This window comes from Pleurodeles waltl, chromosome 10 (assembly GCF_031143425.1).
Source record: "Pleurodeles waltl isolate 20211129_DDA chromosome 10, aPleWal1.hap1.20221129, whole genome shotgun sequence".
Classification (NCBI taxonomy): domain Eukaryota; kingdom Metazoa; phylum Chordata; class Amphibia; order Caudata; family Salamandridae; genus Pleurodeles; species Pleurodeles waltl.
The window spans coordinates 256,273,299-256,296,714 of NC_090449.1; the positions used below are offsets into that span (position 1 = coordinate 256,273,299).

General features: G+C 46.4%; 1 protein-coding gene and 1 long non-coding RNA gene across 3 annotated transcripts in view; one reads left to right on the plus strand and one right to left on the minus strand.

Moving 5' to 3' along the window:
- Positions 1-23,416, minus strand: part of C10H16orf96 (chromosome 10 C16orf96 homolog) — a 212,007-nt gene that overhangs the window by 142,375 nt on the left and 46,216 nt on the right. For both annotated transcript variants that reach the window (XM_069210372.1, XM_069210371.1), the window contains exons 2-3: positions 11,792-11,896; positions 9,363-9,443 (exon numbers count right to left, since the gene is read on the minus strand). In XM_069210372.1, the coding sequence (XP_069066473.1) occupies positions 9,363-9,443; positions 11,792-11,896 (186 nt within the window). The remainder of the gene's footprint in view (positions 1-9,362; positions 9,444-11,791; positions 11,897-23,416) is intronic.
- LOC138261429 (uncharacterized) overlaps positions 1-23,416 on the plus strand; it is a 71,219-nt gene that overhangs the window by 26,912 nt on the left and 20,891 nt on the right. The window contains exon 3 of the long non-coding RNA XR_011199091.1: positions 10,456-10,526. This is a non-coding gene — a long non-coding RNA (uncharacterized lncRNA). The remainder of the gene's footprint in view (positions 1-10,455; positions 10,527-23,416) is intronic.

The window sequence follows — 23,416 nt, forward strand, 5'->3', positions numbered from 1 at the left end:
CATTTCCTTTTAGAGTTTAAAAGTTTGGTAAAAGTTTGAATTAGATCCTAGAACTAGTTTTAGTTTCTTAAAAAAGTATTCCAACTTTTAGAAGCATAATGTCTAATACAGATGTGAATGTGGTGGAACTCGACACCACACCTTACCTCCATCTACAGATGAGAGAGCTAAGGTCACTCTGTAAACTAAAGAAAATAGCAATGGGCTCCAGACCTTCCAAACTACAGCTCCAGGAGCTGTTGGCAGAGTTTGAAAGAGCCAACCCCTCTGAGGATGGCAACACAGAGGATGAGTATAGTGACTTGGAGGGTGATTCCCCCCCACCAGTCCTATCTAGGGAGAACAGGGCCTCTCAAGCCCTGACTCCACAAATCATAGTCAGAGATGCTGGTTCCCTCACAGGAGGGACCAACCTCTCTGAAATCACTGAGGATAACTCCAGTGAAGAGGACATCCAGTTAGCCAGGATTGCCAAAAGATTGGCTTTGGAAAGACAGATTCTAGCCATAGAAAGGGAAAGACAAGAGATGGGCCTAGGACCCATCAATGGTGGCAGCAACATAAATAGGGTCAGAGATTCTCCTGACATGTTGAAAATCCCTAAAGGGATTGTAACTGAATATGAAGATGGTGATGACATCACCAAATGGTTCACAGCTTTTGAGAGGGCTTGTGTAACCAGAAAAGTGAACAAATCTCACTGGGGGGCTCTCCTTTGGGAAATGTTCACAGGAAAGTGTAGGGATAGACTCCTCACACTCTCTGGAAAAGATGCAGAATCTTATGACCTCATGAAGGGTACCCTGATTGAGGGCTTTGGATTCTCCACTGAGGAGTATAGGATTAGATTCAGGGGGGCTCAAAAATCCTCGAGCCAGACCTGGGTTGACTTTGTAGACTACTCAGTAAAAACACTAGATGGTTGGATTCAAGGCAGTGGTGTAAATAATTATGATGGGCTGTACAATTTATTTGTGAAAGAACACCTATTAAGTAATTGTTTCAATGATAAACTGCATCAGCATCTGGTAGACCTAGGACCAATTTCTCCCCAAGAATTGGGAAAGAAGGCGGACCATTGGGTCAAGACTAGGGTGTCCAAAACTTCCACAGGGGGTGACCAAAAGAAAGGGGTCACAAAACCTCCCCAGGGGAAAGGTGGTGAGACAGCCAAAAACAAAAATAGTAAAGAGTCTTCTACAGGCCCCCAAAAACCTGCACAGGAGGGTGGGCCCAGAGCCTCTTTACAAAACAATTCTGAGTACAAGGGTAAAAACTTTGATCCCAAAAAGGCCTGGTGTCGTAGCTGTAGTCAGTCTGGACACCAAACTGGAGACAAGGCCTGTCCCAAGAAAAATACCACTTCAAACTCCACTCCAGCTAACACTGGAATGGCTAGTCTCCAAGTGGGATCAACAGTGTGCCCAGAGCAAATCAGGTGTCACACTGAAGCTACATTAGTCTCTGAGGGTGGGGTGGATTTAGCCACACTGGCTGCCTGGCCCCCTAACATGCAAAAATACAGGCAGCAGCTCTTAATTAATGGGACAAGTGTAGAGGGCCTGAGGGATACAGGTGCCAGTGTCACTATGGTGACAGAGAAACTGGTTTCCCCTGGCCAATACCTGGCTGGACAAACTTATCCAGTCACCAACGCTGACAATCAGACTAAAGTACATCCCATGGCTATGGTAACTTTAGAGTGGGGAGGGGGTCAATGGCCTGAAACAGGTGGTGGTCTCCTCAAATATCCCAGTAGACTGTTTGCTTGGAAATGACCTGGAGTCCTCAGCATGGGCTGAGTTAGAACTGAAAACCCATGCAGCCATGCTGGGTATCCCTGAACTGGTGTGTGTCAAGACAAGGGCACAGTGCAAGGCACAGGGTGAAAAAGTAGAGCTGGAGTCTGGAAGAAAGGCCCAGCCTACCAAGAGGAAAGGAAAGTCAGCTGGGAAACCAGCTGCAACACAACAAGAAAAAGAGAACCTTTCTTCTCAGGAAGAAGTTCTGCCCTCTGAGGGAACTGAGCCAATGGAGCTGGAACCTTATCAGGTTGAGCTCTTAGGCCCAGGGGGACCCTCAAGGGAAGAGTTGTGTAAGGGACAAGAAACCTGTCCCTCTCTTGAAGGCCTTAGGCAGCAAGCTGCTGAAGAGTCCAAAGGCAAGAAAAATGGAACACATAGGGTCTATTGGGAAGATGGACTCCTGTACACTGAGGCAAGAGATCCCAAACCTGGTGCCACTAGGAGAGTGGTAGTGCCTCATGCGTTCAGAGAGTTTATTCTGACCTTAGCCCATGATATTCCCCTTGCTGGGCATTTGGGACAAACCAAGACGTGGGAGAGGTTAGTCAACCACTTCTACTGGCCCAACATGTCCCAGAATGTTAAGGAGTTTTGCATCTCCTGTCCCACCGGTCAAGCCAGTGGTAAGACAGGTGGACATCCAAAGGCCCCCCTCATTCCACTTCCAGTGGTGGGGGTCCCCTTTGAAAGAGTGGGTGTGGACATAGTGGGTCCACTTGAACCTCCCACAGCCTCAGGAAATATGTACATCCTAGTAGTAGTGGATCATGCTACTAGGTATCCTGAAGCTATTCCCCTTAGGTCGACTACTGCCCCTGCAGTAGCCAAGGCCCTCATTGGTATCTTTACCAGAGTGGGCTTCCTTAAGGAGGTGGTGTCTGACAGAGGTACCAACTTCATGTCAGCATACCTAAAACACATGTGGAATGAGTGTGGAGTGACTTATAAGTTCACTACACCATATCATCCACAAACTAATGGCCTTGTTGAGAGATTCAACAAGACATTAAAGGGCATGATCATGGGGCTCCCAGAAAAACTCAAAAGGAGACGGGATGTCCTCCTGCCATGTCTGCTTTTCGCTTACAGAGAGGTGCCTCAGAAGGGAGTAGGGTTCTCACCCTTTGAACTTCTGTTTGGCCACCCTGTAAGGGGACCACTTGCTCTTGTTAAAGAAGGCTGGGAGAGACCTCTTCATGAGCCTAAACAAGACATAGTGGACTATGTACTTGACCTTCGCTCAAGAATGGCAGAGTACATGGAAAAGGCAAGTAAAAACCTTGAGGCCAGCCAACAACTCCAGAAGTTTTGGTATGACCAAAAGGCTGCAATGGTTGAATTTCAACCAGGGCAGAAAGTCTGGGTTTTGGAGCCTGTGGCTCCCAGGGCACTTCAGGACAGATGGAGTGGCCCTTACCCAATCCTGGAAAAGAAGAGTCAGGTCACCTACCTGGTGGACCTAGGCACAAGCAGGAGCCCCAAGAGGGTGATCCATGTAAACCGCCTAAAACTCTTCCATGATAGGGCTGATGTGAATCTGTTGATGGTAACAGATGAGGACCAGGAAGCTGAGAGTGAACCCCTCCCTGATCTCCTCTCATCAAACCCTAAAGATGGCTCAGTGGATGGAGTGATCTATTCAGACACCCTCTCTGGCCAACAGCAATCTGACTGTAGGAAGGTCCTGCAGCAGTTTGCTGAGCTCTTTTCCTTAACCCCTGGTCAGACACACCTGTGTACCCATGATGTGGACACAGGAGACAGCATGCCTGTCAAAAACAACATCTTCAGACAATCTGATCAAGTTAAGGAAAGCATCAAGGTGGAAGTCCACAAGATGCTGGAATTGGGAGTAATTGAGCACTCTGACAGCCCCTGGGCTAGCCCAGTGGTCTTAGTCCCCAAACCTCTCACCAAAGAAGGAAAGAGAGAGATGAGGTTTTGTGTGGACTACATAGGTCTTAATTCTGTCACCAAGACAGATGCCCATCCCATTCCTAGAGCTGACGAGCTGATTGACAAATTAGGTGCTGCCAAATTCTTAAGTACCTTTGACTTAACAGCAGGGTACTGGCAAATCAAAATGGCACCTGGAGCAAAAGAGAAAACAGCATTCTCCACACCTGATGGGCATTATCAGTTTACTGTTATGCCCTTTGGTTTAAAGAATGCCCCTGCCACCTTCCAAAGGTTGGTGAATCAAGTCCTTGCTGGGTTGGAATCCTTTAGTGCAGCTTATCTTGATGATATTGCTGTCTTCAGCTCCACCTGACAGGATCACCTGGTCCACCTGAAGAAGGTTTTGAAGGCTCTGCAATCAGCAGGCCTCTCTATCAAGGCATCCAAATGCCAGATAGGGCAGGGAACTGTGGTTTACTTGGGACACCTTGTAGGTGGAGGCCAAGTTCAGCCACTCCAGCCTAAGATCCAGACTATTCTGGACTGGGCAGCTCCAAAAACCCAGACTCAAGTCAGGGCATTCCTTGGCTTGACTGGGTACTATAGGAGGTTTGTGAAGGGATATGGATCCATTGTGACAGCCCTCACAGAACTCACCTCCAAGAAAATGCCCAAGAAAGTAAACTGGACTGTAGAATGCCAACAGGCCTTTGACACCCTGAAACAAGCTATGTGCACAGCACCAGTTCTAAAAGCTCCAGATTACTCCAAGCAATTCATTATGCAAACAGATGCCTCTGAACATGGGATAGGGGCAGTTTTGTCCCAAACAAATGATGATGGCCTTGACCAGCCTGTTGCTTTCATTAGCAGGAGGTTACTCCCCAGGGAGCAGCGTTGGGGTGCCATTGAGAGGGAGGCCTTTGCTGTGGTTTGGTCCCTGAAAAAGCTGAGACCATACCTCTTTGGTACTCACTTTGTAGTTCAACCCGACCACAGACCTCTCAGATGGCTGATGCAAATGAAAGGTGAAAATCCAAAACTGTTGAGGTGGTCCATCTCCCTACAGGGAATGGACTTTATAGTGGAACACAGACCTGGGACTGCCCATGCCAATGCAGAGGGCCTTTCCTGGTTCTTCCACTTAGAAAATGAAGACTCTCTTGGGAAAGGTTAGTCTCATCCTCTTTCGTTTGGGGGGCGGGGGGTTGTGTAAGGAAGTGCCTCCTTGGCATGGTTACCCCCTGACTTTTTGCCTTTGCTGATGCTATGTTTTGAATTGAAAGTGTGCTGAGGCCTGCTAACCAGGCCCCAGCACCAGTGTTCTTTCCCTAAACCTGTACTTTTGTATCCACAATTGGCACACCTTGGCATCCAGATAAGTCCCTTGTAAATGGTACCCCTGGTACCAAGGGCCCTGATGCCAAGGAAGGTCTCTAAGGGCTGCAGCATGTCTTATGCCACCCTGGAGACCCCTCACTCAGCACAGACACACTGCTTGCCAGCTTGTGTGTGCTGGTGAGAACAAAACGAGTAAGTCGACATGGCACTCCCCTCAGGGTGCCATGCCAGCCTCTCACTGCCTAAGCAGGTATAGATAAGTCACCCCTCTAGCAGGCCTTACAGCCCTAAGGCAGGGTGCACTATACCATAGGTGAGGGCACCAGTGCATGAGCACTGTGCCCTACAGTGTCTAAACAAAACCTTAGACATTGTAAGTGCAGGGTAGCCAGCCATAAGAGCATATGGTCTGGGAGTCTGTTTTACACGAACTCCACAACACCATAATGGCTACACTGAAAACTGGGAAGTTTGGTATCAAACTTCTCAGCACAATAAATGCACACTGATGCCAGTGTACATTTTATTGTGAAATACACCCCAGAGGGCACCTTAGAGGTGCCCCCTGAAACCTTAACCGACTATCTGTGTAGGCTGACTGGTTCCAGCAGCCTGCCACAACCGAGACATGTTGCTGGCCCCATGGGGAGAGTGCCTTTGTCACTCTGAGGCCAGTAACAAAGCCTGCACTGGGTGGAGATGCTAACACCTCCCCCAGGCAGGAGCTGTCACACCTGGCGGTGAGCCTCAAAGGCTCACCCCTTTGTGCCAGCACCGCAGGACACTCCAGCTAGTGGAGTTGCCCGCCCCCTCCGGCCACGGCCCCCACTTTTGGCGGCAAGGCCGGAGAAAATAATGAGAATAACAAGGAGGAGTCACTGGCCAGTCAGGACAGCCCCTAAGGTGTCCTGAGCTGAAGTGACTCTAACTTTTAGAAATCCTCCATCTTGCAGATGGAGGATTCCCCCAATAGGGATAGGAATGTGACCCCCTCCCCTTGGGAGGAGGCACAAAGAGGGTGTACCCACCCTCAGGGCTAGTAGCCATTGGCTACTAACCCCCCAGACCTAAACACGCCCTTAAATTTAGTATTTAAGGGCTCCCCTGAACCTAAGAATTTAGATTCCTGAAACTACAAGAAGAAGAAGACTGCTGAGCTGAAAAACCCCTGCAGAGGAAGACCAGAAGACACCAACTGCTTTGGCCCCAGACTTACCGGCTTGTCTCCTGCCTTCCAAAGAAACCTGCTCCAGCGACGCTTTCCAAGGGACCAGCGACCTCTGAATCCTCTGAGGACTGCCCTGCATCAAGAAAGACAAGAAACTCCCGAGGACAGCGGCACTGCTCCAAAAGAACTGCAACTTTGTTTCAAGGAGCAGATTTAAAGACCCCTGCAACTCCCCGCAAGAAGCGTGAGACTTGCAACACTGCACCCGGCGACCCCGACTCGACTGGTGGAGAACCAACACCTCAGGGAGGACCCTCCGGCGACTCCGAGTCCGTGAGTAACCAAAGTTGTCCCCCCTGAGCCCCCACAGCGACGCCTGCAGAGGGAATCCCGAGGCTCCCCCTGACCGCGACTGCCTGAACTCCATTTCCCGACGGCTGGAAAAGACCCTGCACCCGCAGCCCCCAGCACCTAAAGGAACGGAACTCCTGTGCGGGAGCGACCCCCAGGAGGCCCTCTCCCTTGTCCAGGTGGTGGCTACCCCGAGGAGCCCCCCCCTTGCCTGCCTGCAACGCTGAAGAGATCCCTTGATCTCTCATTGAAAACCATTGAAAACCCGACGCGTGTTTGCACACTACACCCGGCCGCCCCCGCGCTGCTGAGGGTGTACTTTTTGTGCTGACTTGTGTCCCCCCCGGTGCCCTACAAAACCCCCCTGGTCTGCCCTCCGAAGACGCGGGTACTTACCTGCTGGCAGACTGGAACCGGTGCACCCTCTTCTCTCCATTGAAGCCTATGTGTTTTGGGCACCTCTTTGACCTCTGCACCTGACCGGCCCTGAGCTGCTGGTGTGGTAACTTTGGGGTTGCTCTGAACCCCCAACGGTGGGCTACCTTGGACCCAAAACTGAAACCTGTAAGTGACTTACTTACCTGTTAAAACTAACATTACTTTACCTCCCCCAGGAACCGTGAAAATTGCAGTGTCCACTTTTAAAACAGCTATTTGTGTTTTATGTAAAAAGTATAAATGCTGATGTAATGATTCAAAGTTCCTAAAGTACTTACCTGCAATACCTTTCAAATGAGATATTACATGTAGAATTTGAAGCTGTGGTTCTTAAAATAAACTAAGAAAAGATATTTTTCTATAACAAAACCTATTGGCTGGATTTGTCTCTGAGTGTGTGTTCCTCATTTATTGCCTGTGTGTAAGTACAACAAATGCTTAACACTACTCCTTTGATAAGCCTACTGCTCGACCACACTACCACAAAATAGAGCATTAGTATTATCTCTTTTTGCCACTATCTTACCTCTAACGGGAACCCTTGGACTCTGTGTATACTATTCCTTACTTTGAAATAGTGCATACAGAGCCAACTTCCTACAGTCTGGCTGCTCAGTTTTGTATCGTCTGGAGCCTTCTCTTGAGTTGATTGTGTTTCCTGTCTACAGTGCATTGCCATAGTCCAGATGGCTGGTAATTATGGCTTGCATTAATATTTTCCTGGTGCTTCTGGAAGCCATTTGAAGATTCTTCGAAGTATTCAAGGTGTGCAGAACCAGGCTGAGGAAACTGTTGATCTGTTGCTTAATGGTGAGTTTGCTGTCCAGGATGATGCCTGGTTGCGGGCATGGTCTTTGGTGTGGGGGCGTCATGTATGTGGTGAAGGGGGTGGGGCTGACGGATGAGCCTTGGGGGACACCGACATTGGTGCTCTTGGGTTGTGAGGTGAAGGGGAGGATGGATTCTCTGAGTGCGTCCCGTGAGGAATGATGCAGTCCATCTGAGTGCACCTTCTCTGATTCCTGTGTGGTGCGGTCTCTTGATGAGCGTGCTGCAGGAAAAGGTGTTGAAGGTTGCAGAGAGGTCGAGGAGTATCAGGGCAGCTGATTTTCCTCAGTCGAGTAGGGTGCGGATGTCATCTGTGGTGGCGATTAGGGAGGTCTCGGTCTGTTGTTGGTTCGGAATCCCGATTCGGAGGGGTCTAGCAGGTCTGAGGCCATTCAGGGGCATAGCTTGGTCAGTAAGATTGGTGGGGGAGGAGTGCACTTCAGATTATCCAACAATCAGGCTAGCATATAATGTTAAAATATATATACGACAATCAGGGTGCATCAGAGGGACCTTAGGGGCATTGGAAATGGAGAAGAATGGGGATTAGCAGGAGTACTAAGAGAGAAAACACAATATTTTGTAAAATAACCAACATTTTCGAGGACTTTCAAAACAGAGAGGGAGCAAGAGCGTGCCTGTTTTTGTCTGTGTTTATGTGAAAAATCCTGGTGAAATCTGACAGACATCTCACAATTCCCAACTGAAAGGACCTGTACCCAACTATTTATCACAAAATACATTTACTAGGGGGGTGAAACACCCCAAGCACCCCTCACCCCCCCCAAAGCTACACCCCTGGTGGAGGGTGCCTGTTCGAAGCTACCAGCGGCGTCTCCTTCGCTATGGCAGAGGAGCGTCGCCCCCCTCTCCCGCTAGCAGCAGCAAACTTGAAAATTAAAACGATTATAAACTATGTTTATTATCGTTTTATTTTTGAGGGGTGGGGCCATGGGGATGACAGGCACCAGGGGGAGTGGTAGGTGCACTCCCCTCAGTGCGCATATGTGTTTAGCTGGACGTTTCAGGATGGCCAAACACAAATGCGCACTGAGCTGTCTCCAACCCAGCACTGTGTTGCTGGGTTGGAGAGAGCAGGCTCCGAGTCTGCCTGGAAGCACAGATCGAGAAGGCTTAGGCCAATCCTGACGCTGCTCTCATGCTGCAAGCAGCATGAGAGCAGCTTTAGGATTGGCCATAAGGCAGGCTGGGAGCCTGTGCCTTCAGAGAGGGACCTATAGAGGGGCGAACTGGCAGCGAGGAGGCAGGTACGTTTTCTTTTGTTTTTCTTTCCCTGTCTTTTTTGTTTTGTGCGAGCTACATTGAGTTGAGCTAATATCATATCACGGAATAAAGTGTGCACAACAGAGTGAATGAAGGTGGGTCGATTCACACTATGGACCAAAAGGCTTCTTTTTCACTTGGTCAAGCCAATCTGGCATTACTCTGGTGTTGTGTAAGACTTTTAGTTCTCTATTTAAATATTTAGCAGATTAGAGTACAATTTTACTTTTATATGTCTGCCTACTCACCAGCCTGTCTCCATGGGATTTTGTGCTTTGACTTTGTTCCTCGAGGCGCCTCAGACGGTCTTCGATGTCTCTGACATCTATCTGTTGAGCAAAAACAGAATCTCAGGTTATGCAGAGAGTAATGGATTTTTACATATGGTGCGTGCATTAAGGTGACATGTTCTCATGTAAATTTGGAAGAGATTACAGTGATATTTTAAGGATTTTGGGGGCTCCGTTCGCAAAATATTTTTGGACCCTTGTTTGGAACAACTCTGAACTTAAATGTCCATTTTCTAGTAAATCAAGCCTCATGATAACAAAGAACTTAGACATTAAAGGTTGTGCTAGGGAAACAGAAGTGAGGCAGAGAGAATGTTCACTGTCTAAGGGAGGGTCACTTCAAAGGTGTGGACCCTGGGCAAGTGCCCAGTTTGCCCATGCCTTAAAACATCAAAGAGATCAGATATAATATCACTTAAATATGTTCACTCCATAAAATAAACACTTCTAGCAATTCAGTAACTGGTTTCTTTAAAAATTATTCTTTTATTACTAACAGAAAGTGTAGTAATTCAACAGTATGCTCTGTGCTAAAATCGTTTTATGCATAATGTGAGGCAGATTAGACTGTGGCCATGCACAGTCTGTTTCAGCAACAGTAGGTGGCCCTTACAAATTCAGGTGATGTTTCAATATGTTTAGAAACAACTGTATCAAAAATTAAATATTCTCAAACGATCCTGGCAGAGGGGTAACATCAGTGGCAAATGTGGGCTGGGGATTGAAAGTTGGTAATACGACCAGAGAAACGACTTTTTCTCTTCAAGTCTTTCAGCAACTTTTCACAAAATCTTCAAATTTAATTAAAATTAATATTTTAGCTCTGATTTCCGGCCAGGAGTTTGCCATTGCCCTCAAACATATATCGTAGGTACCCTTGTATGCTCTGTTTTGGCAAGTATTTCTTAAAGTTGTAGAATCTATCCTTTCATGTCCTACTTTTAAATAGCTGGTAATACAAACTTATCTGTTCTTCTGTAAAATAAAAGACAGTACTTTCTCATTTTCCATACATTTGCATGGGTTTGATTGACTGATCTCTTTCTTAAAGGATCTGTATGTCAGGATATCGACTACATAACTCATTGAAGCCAAATTATTAACTGCAAAAATAATATAAAGGTAAGTATAAATTGGTAAGTGTAGATTTAAATCTCGCCGATGTAAATATATGTGGAGTTAACTATAGTAAACCTACACTTACCTATATATACACTAAACTTCAATGTATTTTGTATTCAGTATTTTGGCTGTGATAATTTTGTAGTACAATATTTAAAACTCAATCAGGTACCAATCCATTTCTGGGCTGTTATCAAATTGGCCCATGGGTCCGCAACTTAAAAACAACATTCAATATTCCCAGCGTCTGTAGCTCAATAAATCCCCTATTTTGAGTTAAATTTCTGGTAGCAGCATGTCCTCTGCTTGGCTCCTGTGCTGCTTCCCAGACCTGCCACACAACCTATGGGTTCGGGGCTGCTTTTTGCCATTGAGGCCGCTTTTCTCGTGGTCTACTGCTGGCTCCCGCCTCTCGCTTCAAGTATATATACCCTGGATCTGTGGCCCAAGAAAGCAACTCCTAACTCTATTCACACGGCTCGCTTTCTATACGTCTACCCTTCAGCCCTCCTTACAGAAATGCTTTTGCAACCTTTTTGCATGCTATGACTTCCTGTCTTCTCTTCATGCCACAATGTGGAGTGCCACAAGTACTCAAAGGTAATCGTGGTGAACGTGGTGGACTAGAAAAAAAATCCAAATCACTGTAAAGTAGTGATTTGGATTTACAACGATTTGATTTTTTTCTAGTAACATACAGTAGTATAATGTTTTTAGAAAAACGGATAAGCCCTGTAGGGTATGGTCGCGGGGGAAAAAAAAGTACCAGACATGTTTTGCCCCTGAGCACTAGTGTCTGCATAAGCTACTAGTATATTCAGCACTGCCCAGCTGCGAGAAAGAGACAGCCCAAGATTAGAATGGTAGATGGGAGGGCAGTCGAGATGTTGAATTTCGGTCTGGGGTACCATGCTATCCCGTGATGAGGGAATTACATTGCACTTCTAGCAACATACGACCAACCAATGGTGAATGAACATAGAATAGATCTAAGGCCAGTGCTTTAAATTGGCAGGTACTGTCCGGCACTGAGTACCTGCAGCTCTTTATTTTGAAAGGAGAGTACCTGCACTTCTCGGCACTGCTGAAATACATTTAACACGAGAGTACCTGACCTTTTCAGAGAAAACAGGCGAGTACCAGCACTTCAATATTTCCATTTAGAGCACTGTCTGTCACCACCTTTTCCAAAGAGGAGCAGGTGTCAGAATTTACTAAAACCATTCACTTTTTCTTCTCTCCAAATCCCACAATGTAGGACTTACATTTCCAACTTCGTTCTTCAGTGTATCCAGGTCTGTCAGTATGCCATTGGTTCGGTTCCTCAAGTTGTTGAAAGTGCTGAGCAATTCCTGAAATGCTGTCATGGCCTGGAAGAAAAGATCAGATTATATAATTCAACAGGATATATGGCTTAGGGCTTTGAAGCACAATGACCACATTAACAGAACCTGGCAGCTCATTATCATAATACGTCATAATATTTCATTTAGAAAACAAAACACAACAAAGAAATCGTTCTCAAATTTGCCAGAATAAAATAAGTAAAGTGCAGACTAATCAAGATACAGTATGCATTCATTTGGGAAGGCTAAATGGAAAACCAGTCTTTCATGACATAAAAACACAACACACATGTCTTGAACAAGGGACCAGTCAGAAAATTTAAAAAGCCTCTACTTTGACCATACCTCTAAGCCACTGAATGGACAAAGAGAATGAGTTTGATGGTCCGACAAGTTTTTTCTGGAGTTGGGTGTGGCGTTCTGAGGGAGTATTTTCCTCGTTTTTGTTTAAAATAGTGCATTTTACAGCACAGTTTTTAAAGAATTTGCCTGAAAATCAAAATGTCTGCCAGGTGGTTCTGAAGGGACGTTCAAGAAATAATGCAAAACAAGAAAAAAAGTACTGCTAGTGCGCTGAGACTGACCTATACCAAGGGTCCTTGTGAGCGGAGGACCGTCCGTTCCTTCTCCGCTCTTCTTTTTTCTTTCTTCCACTTTTTTAACTCAATTTTTTTTGTTTTCTTTCTGCCTCCCCCTTGCTTTCTTTTTGTTTGTCTCTCTTTCTCTTACAGTGTTCACCTTTTCCCTTTCCATGTCTCCCATCACTGTTGCTCCCTTGTTAGACTGGACTCTCACCGCTTAGCTTTGTCAGGACATTTTGATGAAGAACATGTTATTTACCTTCAAAAACCCTCTTTCTGGAAGATACTGTATCAACCCACAGAATCCTTACCTTGGACTTCTCCTCAGGTGCCACACTGTATCAGGAAACTTCTCTTTGGTAATGCTTACATGCACCAACAGGTTGTGCCGTGTGGCTCCACCTTGGCTCTATACCACCCCAGAAGTGTCGAAGGGGAGCCATATATAAGCGCCACTACTGTACACTGACAATGGTTTTTTTTTTTCCCTTTCCAAGCCCTCAGACAGGAATGTAAACAATTATTGGTACCAGAGGGCTTATTTGGGGCCTGAAGATGCCAAAAAGAGGCCACTTCACAGAACAGGGAGAGGTGAGGGCCATGAAGACTCTGTAGTGAGATATAGTCCCCAACAACGTTACTGAAGGTAAGTAACTTGTTTTTTTGATTGATGTTTCAAAAGCAGGGCCCTCGTTTTAGAATACATACCAAAGCAGTACCTCCCAAGTTGGAGTGGGAGGAGACCAAAAAGTCTCACAGGACCAAACACGCAAAATGCCCTTCCTTTTGGACCTGGTTGTCAAGGCAGTAGTGGTTTGTGACCAAGTGCACTGACACCTTCTTTGTGACCTGGTAGATGTCAAGGACAGGCACTCTGCATTGCAACAGTGGTGACTACCTTAGTCCAGGTGGAATGGGCTCTCATTCTGGGGGCTGATTTTTTTCAAATGTGTAACATTCTAATGTAAAGGACTAGCCACCTTGACAAAGTCCTTTTCTGCGCCCCGTTACTTTTTTGCCTCAGAGAAGCCAACAAACAGCTGATCGCCCGCCGTGTTGGGGTCTTCAGAGCAGTGAGTGGGATAAGGATCTCTGCCAGCATGATGGATTGCCAACGTGGAAAGGATGAATGATTCTGGGCAACAAAGTTGTCTGAGTTGTCATCGCCAGTTTGTCCAGGAAATAGGTGGTGTAGGGCGGTGGCACCAATAGTGCCTGAAGGGCATTCCCTCAACAAGCTGAAGTAATCACGATGAGGATAACGGTCTTTAAAGTCAGGAGATGCTGCAAGCAGCTATGCATCTGGTCAAGGGGCGCACAGATGAAAAAAGTAATGACCAAATTAAGGTCCCACTGTGTCATCACAAATGGTCTGGGAAGAAACGTGTGACAAACATTTTACAAACCTCATCATCACTGGTGATTTAAACAAGGGCGGATGGTCTGGCAAATGCAGAAAGGCTGAAAGGCCAACAAATAAGCTTTAGTAGTGCCCACTGCAATGCCTTGCTAGACTAAAGGACAAACAAAAGATTACCCAATAGCTTGCTTATAAATGGTCAATATTGTGGATACCACACCAGGCCACAAATTTTCCCCAACACTAGGCATGTATAGACTTTGTGAAAGGATGCCTGGCAGCTAGGATGACATCCAGCCCTTCAAGTGGACGATCAAACACAATCAACTGTCACTGATTCTCCATGCAATGAGGTGTAGATTGCACAGGTCTAGTGAAGGACCCTCCCCTTGTTGCTGTGACAGAAGATCATCCCAGCGTGGCAGCCTGATTGGAGGGCAGATTCTCATGCCCAACGGAGCCGGTAGCCACACCCCCAGCCCAATCTGGAGCCAGTAGGATGATTTGGATCCAGTGGGTCCTGAACTTTTTCAGAACTTAGCGAAGGAGGAACAGAGACAGGAAGGAGTGTAGGAGTGTTGCATTCCAGTCATAATGCATCTCCTAGTGAGTGTTCTCGCAAAAACTACAACACATAATACATTTTTGACACTGCATGTTCTTGATGTTGGCAAGCAGATACAACCAGGGTTCTCCCCACTGAAGGAAGGTGCCCTGTGCCACCTTAGAATGTAGATGCCATTAGTAATCTGCCTGACGCTGCCTGCTCAGCTTCTAAGATTCTGCCAGGTGGTGCTCAATTGGGCATATGCCCTTATGTTCCAACTAACACCAGAAGCACAGAGGTTCCTGGCACAGGACCCAGGCCCCAACACTGCCCTGCTTGTTGTAGTACCACATGGTGGTGGTATTGTTCATGAGAACCTTCCTAAGCCTCCCTTTTATGGATAGCAGAAAGGCCTTCAGAGTTAGACGAACAACACACAACTCCAGCAGATTTGCAGTATGGAGCCAGGCTTCTGTCAAAGACCAGATTCCTTTGATTTTCACCTCCCCCAAATAATCTCCACAACCCAGCAGTGATGCATCCATCGCCACCTCAGCTCTGGGTCGGAAAGGGACAGCGGTCTGCCGTTGGACCAATTGTGTTTGAGCATCCACCAATGCAGATTGTGAGTCATCTAGAAGGCATGTAGTAGATTTCCTTGATGTTGGGCCCACTGGAATGTCAGATTCCATTGTAGAGCCTGCAACTGTTACCTGGTGTAGTCAACAAGGAGTATGATCCAGGCTAAGAGGCCAAGAAGCCTCAGAGCTGTTCTTACTGAGATAAAGGACTGAGGCGGAAATATCAGGATCATAGCCCAAATGTTCTGGACTCATTATAGTGGAAGAAAGGTGCTAAACTACACTGTATCCAGGATAGCTCCAATAAATGAGAGCTTCTGTGAACCCCAACAATGTTAGGAGGTTTACTATCATTTGGATGTGGTCTATGACTGACTGTGGTGAGCCTACCTTCAACAGCCAGTCGTCAAAGTAGAGGAAAACTGGTATCCCTGACCTCCAAAGGTGGGCAATGACCTCCACCATCACTTTTTTGAAGGCCCAGGGGTGCGCTGATGAGGCCGAAGGTGAGCACAGTGAACTGAAAATGCTCTTGGCCTACCTTGAACTGCACATAACATCAGTGAGTCTACAGGAGGAATATATGAAAATATGCATCCTGCAGGTCCAAGGAAACCATCTAACCCTGAGTCCAAAGCAGACAGTATCTGGGCCAGGGTGGACATTTTGAATGTTTCCTTCCATGGGAAGGCATTGAGAGGTTGAAGGCCCAAAATTGATCAAGACCCCTATCCTTCTTCTGCACACAGAAAAAGCCAGAGGAACAACCCTCTCTTTTTTCAGGGTTTGGAACCATCTCTACAGTCCCCAAGGAGGGTAGCACTTGCACATATTGTAACAGAAGGGAAAGCTACACCTCCGAAAGCCACTCTGATGAGGGGGGGAAATTTGGTAGGGGAAAAAGACAGGGTAGAGCATAGCTATGCCGAATGATTTGAAAGACCCTTCTGTCAGACGCGACTGGTCACCACACTGGTAGGAAGTGCTGAATCCTGCCCTCAAAGGATGGTTGTGTGCCACTACTTACAAACTAAAGTTGGTTGATGGCTGTAGCCACAGGGAAGGGGACAAGAGGACTGGTGACTCTGCTTGATCTGTGAATTGCCTGTCAGACCCATGTCTCTGACCTGGAAAGGACTGCACTGTCTGTGGTAGTGGTTGGGCAGGCTGTTGTTGCCTATACACCAGACCTCTGGAGTAGCCTCTGAATTCTATGAACCAATACAGGAACTGCTTGAAAAGGGTCAACAGACCCAAAGAGCACACCATAGCTTACTATCTTTAAAAGGCTCCAAGGTAGAATGCATTATTTCACTGAAAAGGTGTGAGACATCAAAGGGCTGATAGATGAGAGAGTCTGGAACATCTCCAGAAAATCCTGTGGAACCCATCCGTGCTTGTCAGCAGAGCACAACACTGGTGCCAACTCAGCAGTCAGTCATATACAAGACAGCACAAATCACATATTTGGCTTCTTCAGACCTCCGGAGTAGCCTCTGAATTCTATGAACCAATACAAGAACTGCTTGAAAAGGGTCAACAGACCCAAAGAGCACACCGTAGCTTACTATCTTTAAAAGGCTCCAAGGTAGAATGCATTATTTCACTGAAAAGGTGTGAGCCATCAAAGGGCTGATAGATGAGAGAGGCTGGAACATCTCCAGAAAATCCTGTGGAACCCATCCGGGCTTGTCAGCAGAGCACAACACTGGTGCCAACTCAGCAGTCAGTCACATACAAGACAGCACAAATCACATATTTGGCTTCTTCTTGTCCTTCATGAATTATCTGTGCCAGAGAGGCCTTAAGGTCATACAGGCCCGCTGGTATTGACCAATCTCAATGCCAGGCTAGCAGAAGAGAATTGGAGTTTTCCAAATGCCTCAGTCCTCTTGGACTCCCTATATGGAGGAGTCATGGGAAATTAATTGGTGGTCAATTTGGTTGTAGAGGCCTGAACCACCACGCTATCTCGAGTGGGATGTTTAGTAGGAAAATCAGGATGATCAGGGGCAAGTTTGTGATTCCTGGCCATCTGCCTAATCATCAGTGGGCAGGAACAGGGTTTTGACCAAGTGTCTATAAAGGTATCAATGAGAACCTGGTTAAAGTGGAGAAGGGGTTCAGGTGTGAAGAGAGCAGGATGCAAAGGTTCTGTAAAGATGTCCATTTTGGCCTCGACTTGAAAGCAGCTATAAATCCAGGACCTCAGCTGCTTGCTTGAGAGCAAGATCAAGCCCAACCCCATGATTTGGAGTCGGACTTATGGAAGGGTTGTGACTTCTTATGTTCTGAAACATACAGCTTTGCTTCTTGGTCCCAGTCCACCTTCGAATAGAAAGCGGAGAATCTGTTGCACACCTTTGAGTTGGGTCCTGAGCACAAAAATTATAGGCATACAGTGTGTTGGGCTGCGACCAACATCTGCTTTCTACCATCATGGCATGGATTGAAATCTGTGGTTTTAGAAAGGGACATTGTTCCCTAACACACCGGGTTAAGGGCCTGATTTAATTTTTGGCAGCTGGCCTGTCGTTCCGCTAGGGAAACAGAGTAAATTACTCCAACCACATAACCAACGCACTGTCCGCCCAGGTTATAAATGACCACCAACAAGCAGGCGGTCATTTATAATGCATTGAATGGAACCGTTATGACATCGGTTCCTGCTAAAGCACTCGCTGTTTGGTGCAAAGCTGTGTCAAAATAAAAAATGTAATGCTCCCTTCACCATGGAAAAGATCTCCCATGAGGAGGGGGGGAATGGAGAACAATATTAGCATTTTACTGTCCTTCATAGCCAGGGTTTGCCTGACAGTGACAGACAGTAGAAAAATGGCTATATGTCCACTCATCCTGATTGGGTGTGCGGACATATACACATTTCTCCGACTGCCCTTGCTCTGTTGAGCCGTCAGAAAGGTTAGGCTATGGTGGCAACGTATACTCACCGTTGTAGGCAAAACTACGGTCCGCTCGCATTTAATCGGACAGGCGGACCATTATGTTGGCGGTAAGGATACTCCAGTGCTGTGGCAATGGAGTATCCTTACCACAAACATATAAATCAGGGTAATTGTTTGGAAGTCATCGGAGGGGGGGGAAATTGTGAGCAGAGCTCCGGGACCACATAGTAAGGTGCTGAAAAGAACTGACATCAGCATCCAGGTGTCGAGCTTATATATAGCTTTGCTCCATCACTTCTGGTGCAGTAGATAGCCAACATAGAGTCACACGGTGCCACTTCGGTACACAAGAGCATTGCTGGAGAAAGACTGGCACCCCTCGGAGTATCCTAAGGTGAGGATTCTGCAGTTAGAAGTATCCATTGAAAGTACTTTTTATAAGCTTACTTCTAACTAACAGACATAAGTGGTCCCACAAAGAAGGAATTACACTTTTACTGTCACCCAGTCTCCCTCGGTGGTAACACCCGTTGTAGCTGCGTAAGTGTATGAAAGAGTACATGACCCTCTTGAGCACTGGGTGCAACACTGTTTATGTTAACCAAGTTCTAGATGGCAAGATGTTTTCAGTATACACCCATAGATCTCATAAATTGCATCTGCAAACCTAAACTTAACATCATGTAACACCCTACAGTGCTCGAATGCTTGAAGTAGCTTAGTGTGTGTTAGTAAAGCTTCATAAATATCAAAATAAGCATTGATAATCACTAGATACCTTTGTGCAAGATTTGATACGCGCAACCTGTTCAATCATGGATTATACCTGTATCCACCAGAATCAAAAGTCGAAAATTAAGGGCCAGATTTATGCTGGCTTTGTGCCATTTCAATGCCACATTAGCGTCATATTTTTTACGCTAATGTGGCATTGGAAGGGGAAAAACGTTGTGCCATATTTACAAAGTGGTGCAATGCTTGCATTGCACCACTCTGTAACCCCTTGCCTCACATTATGCCTGCGCCAGGCATAGCGTATGCAAGGGGACATTCCGGCACTAGGGAGGGCATAAAAATGGCACAAAGGAATCTCTGAGATTCCTTTGAGCCATTTTTCTCTGCTTTTTTAACGCTTGCTAAGTGCAGGTATTAAACAGGGGCTTTCACTGATTACAGTGGACCTCTGAGTGCTTTGCAGGATTAGCGTCATAATTATTTACGCTAATCCTGCAAAGCGCTGGTCTAGCGTAAAAGTTATGACACTAGTCATCCTAACTACCGCCATGGTGCAACGTATTTTAAATAGGAAGCTACCATGGTGGTGTTAGGGTGGCGCCAAAGGGCGCAAGAAAAGTGGTGCTGCACTAGGTGCTGTGCCACTTTTTATAAATCTGCCCCTAAATTCCTTAGCTGACTTCCGTTCAAATTTCTCAACTCACTTATTGCAGCCTCCCTTAATGTTGCAATTTTCCTCGACTAAAAGTAGACTGTCTTATAGCCTGAGATCTGCGCCCTGATGGCTCTTTAATGTGTTCCACCACCTTCTATAATGAGTTGGCATCCCCCACTATGATACCAATCCATACTGACACGTAACAGTGAAATCAATACTATTTACAACCAGCAACAAGAATTTTGCAATGCAACCTTCCATTAGCCATATCAATACACCCAGGGCATTAATGCCACCCAAACCTCCAACGCCAAGTGTTCCTTCCCATCACTGCCTCTGAAATCAAACTATGCAGTGCCACAGACCTGTGCACTGGATCCCAGGTCCTCTCTAATTCTCTTATCTGGCACTCCTACTAAAACTCATAACCTATCATAGCTTTTAACCTCTTTCTTCAAATACTCCCTGTTGGCCATATCACCCCTCCACTGAGTTTCTTATCTACCTACCTACAGTTCCTTTGCATTCATGGAACATCTTACATTGACATTTTGGTCCTCTACAGTGTACATTTTCTTACTGTGCACTCACACCTGTAATTTTTTGTATGATGGAAGACAAAATAATCAATCTCAAATTAAGTGATCAACTTAGGTAGAGTTGAGCATCAGATAACAGACTAATAAAATTCAGCGGCAAGAGCAGCGAGACCACTTTCAAGAAGACAGCACAAGACTCCAAGTCAACAACGATTCCACTGGTTGCCAATGAAGGCAAAAATTAATTACAAATTCTTGAATCGTGTTCATAAAGCAGTCTACCGATCCTAACCACATAACTTGACAGACTGCCTATCTATAACCTCCAGCACAATTGTCCATCCAAAAGGTATGTTACTCATTACCAAGCTAAAAATAAATGGGATTTTCGGTGCTTGGATGCCTATATGTGTTAGTTTAACACTATAGCCCAGAGGTCTTCAATCTGGGGGTCGCGACCCTCAGGGGGGCCCTGAGTCCTGGAAAGGGGGTCACGCATTCCCCCATCCGATCCTTAAAATGCCTCAGCTGAACTTTAATTTGAGTCTCCTGTGCTGCGAAAGCCGCACAGACAACTAAGGAGACCTTCATCCCAGGGCGTCTGCTTCCCGAATGAGCTAATCTACAAATGTAAAGGGTGCTTGAGTGCAGCTTTAAATGATAGAATCACTCAAAGCTTTGTGAGAACAAACATTTAATCTTTTTGAGGGGTAATGCAAAGAGTTAACAACTGCACTGTGACGTGTGTGCTTTTAATTGTAATTGTATTTCCACAGTGCTTACTTCACCTGGAGGTGTTGAAGGGGCAGCTATTAAAAAAACAAAAGGTATTGCATATGCTCTGATATTACTTAAATCTACATTTTGGAAGCACAGTTTTATCTTAAACCTTTTTGAAGTGGCCTATCTTATACTGTGTGTAATGCAAGTACAAAATAATGCCTTACATATTTACAGTGCTTTCTGTCACAGGCTGTGACCTCATGGCACTAAAAATACACAAGTCACTATTCTCAACTGCACTAACCAAGATTTAGTTCTGTCACTCTCTGGTTACACACAGACCTCTGCAGTGCATCAATTAATAGAGGTTTCATAATGCACTACAGTGCATTTCCCAATAAGTAAAAACTTTCTTTTATTTATTTTTCATTTAAGCTGGCTGTTATTTTATATGTAGCTACCTGATGGTGAAAGACTTACAAAAACATGTAGAGAATATTTTGGGATTATTTATGAGAGGCTTGCGCTGCTGGAGCATTATTTGTTTATGCTCCAGCAGCACAAGCCTCTCAATCATACCTATGATGTGACGCAAAGCGACCCTGAGTGGCTTTGAATGGCCTTGTAGATATGGAGTAAGGCAAAGAAGTGCAAGTCTCTGCATTGCCTTACTTTGCGTCAAGCAGGGGTTCCATGGGCATTGTGGTGGGTGTTCCCATGCAACACAGATGGATTTTGACGCTACCCAAGATTTACAAAATCACGTAAACTGGATCAGTGCCAATACCTTACTCCTCCCCAGAGCAGGCATAATGAGGAGAAATGTTTTGATTTCTCCTTGTTTTTTTCTCTTTCCATGCGTGTTGCATTCTGCCACACATTTAGAAAGAGGTACAATGCCTCTCTGGATTGTTTTTGTACAGGAAGGTCCCCCTTCCTGCACAAATACAATCCTGCCGATGTTGGCACTAGGCAACAATTGTGTGCCAGCGCAGGGGGAAAGGACAGAAATGCACTGTATTTCTTAAATACGGTCCATTCCTGCCCCTTTGTACTGGCGTGGAGCAGTGTAGCAAGAATACTTGCAGCGCTGCCCCATGTCAATTCCTCATAAATTATGACCTTTGTTTTTAGCCACACCCTTGACCACGCCCCCACACTCACTGACCTTTGGTTTGCTAAACACTGTTTAATATTATTTCCTCACAGTAAAAATTATGTGCTGTGGGAACTGGGGAAGTTTTTTATTGTTGATGATGAGGAATACCAGGTTCTAGAAATGTTTATCTGGAGGGGGTCTTTACACCTAAGAATTTTGAAGAGGGGGTCACGGCATCAAAAAGTTTGAAGACCTCAGCTATAGCCTAATAGCCCGCTGCTGAGTACCATACCAGTTGTTGAAGGCCCGGAATCTGTGTTAAAGGCCCAAGATGCAGACAAGGGCCTATAACAAGGTTTGAGGCCTTTAACAACCAAATTAGCCCAAGACAGAAGGGCACTGAGGCTGTTAATACATTCCACACACTGAGGGTAGAATGTTCTACATTAAACAGGAATAAAGTCAAGAAGGAACTGTTACACCGCAGCGCTCGCTGCGGCCGCGGGCTCAGGTTGCCGCGGTGCGGCACGTTAATTTTGCCGCGGCCGACGCCCGGGCCGCGGTAGACGCCGAGGCAGACACCCAGGTCGCGGGGGTCGCCGCGGCTCCGGCGAGGGCCATAAAGGCTCCAGGGAGCCGGTCTGGGGGTCACGGCGCTCGCCGCTCCCCCTTTTTCAAGTTCTGCCTTAAAGGCAGACGCGGCAGAGCCTGAAACCCCGAGGGGGTTTCAGGCATGGCCGCACACAGCGCATTATGCGCTTAACATTTTCTCTTGCATGTATTCACCTGCCCACCACCACTTACCGATGTTCCTAGGACAAACCGAACCCTTACACTGGGGGTTCTTTATACTTGCCTTTTTCTCTTCCCAGCATGCTTACCACTTCCTCTCTACCCAGCATGCATTGTCTAACACACATACCTAATTCATTACTGTTTTCTTTTCCCCAATTCAAGATGGCGGTGTTCTACTTCCTGTTTCCTGTTTCCTGTCCAGGGGTATTTAAGGGGATTCCAACTGCCTGTTCATTGCGTTGCAACACTCCTTGGTGATAGTCACGCTCCTATTTGATATCCTTCTGCGAATCCTGTCTGTTCCTGAATTGCTTTGTTTTCCTGCCTTCCTGAACTGCGGTCCTAATACCCTGGTGTCCTCCTTTTCGTTTCAGGGAGTTCCTGTGGAGGTTTTTTACCCTACTGGGGTTTTTCCTCTGGGACTCCTTCTGGAGGGCACGGACTGTAGTGGTTCGCTCATACCAAACAGCACCGTGGCTACCGGAAGGGGTCGCCACTACCTCGGCCAGAGCAGAACCCGTCGGAACAAGGACCGTTCCCCTACGCCTCTCCGCTGCGAGGGTAAGACCGTTGAGAACCGCGACAGATTGCAACGCCCACAATTCCTGTTGCAGTCCGGAACTATGGATAACCCAGTGGTAAACACGGAACCTACTAACCAGGACCTACTGGCGACGATACAACAACAGGCTCAAGAACTCCAGCAATTACGTACTGAGAATACTGTTTATCGACAAACCTTTGCCTCCAGGATCACAGATGTCCCTGCAGTAGCCGTCTCTACACCTCGATTTTCCGGGGATCCCACCACATTAAAAGAATTCCTGGATGCCTTAACGGTGTACTTTGCCTTTCGCCCCTCGCAATTTGTACAAGATAAGACCAAGGTGGGGTATTTGATTAGTGCCTTATCAGGACCAGCCTTGGCCTGGGCCACACCTCTAGTAACCAGAAACGATCCCTGTCTATCTAATTATTCCACCTTTATCACTACTTTTAAACAGATGTTTGAACGCCCTG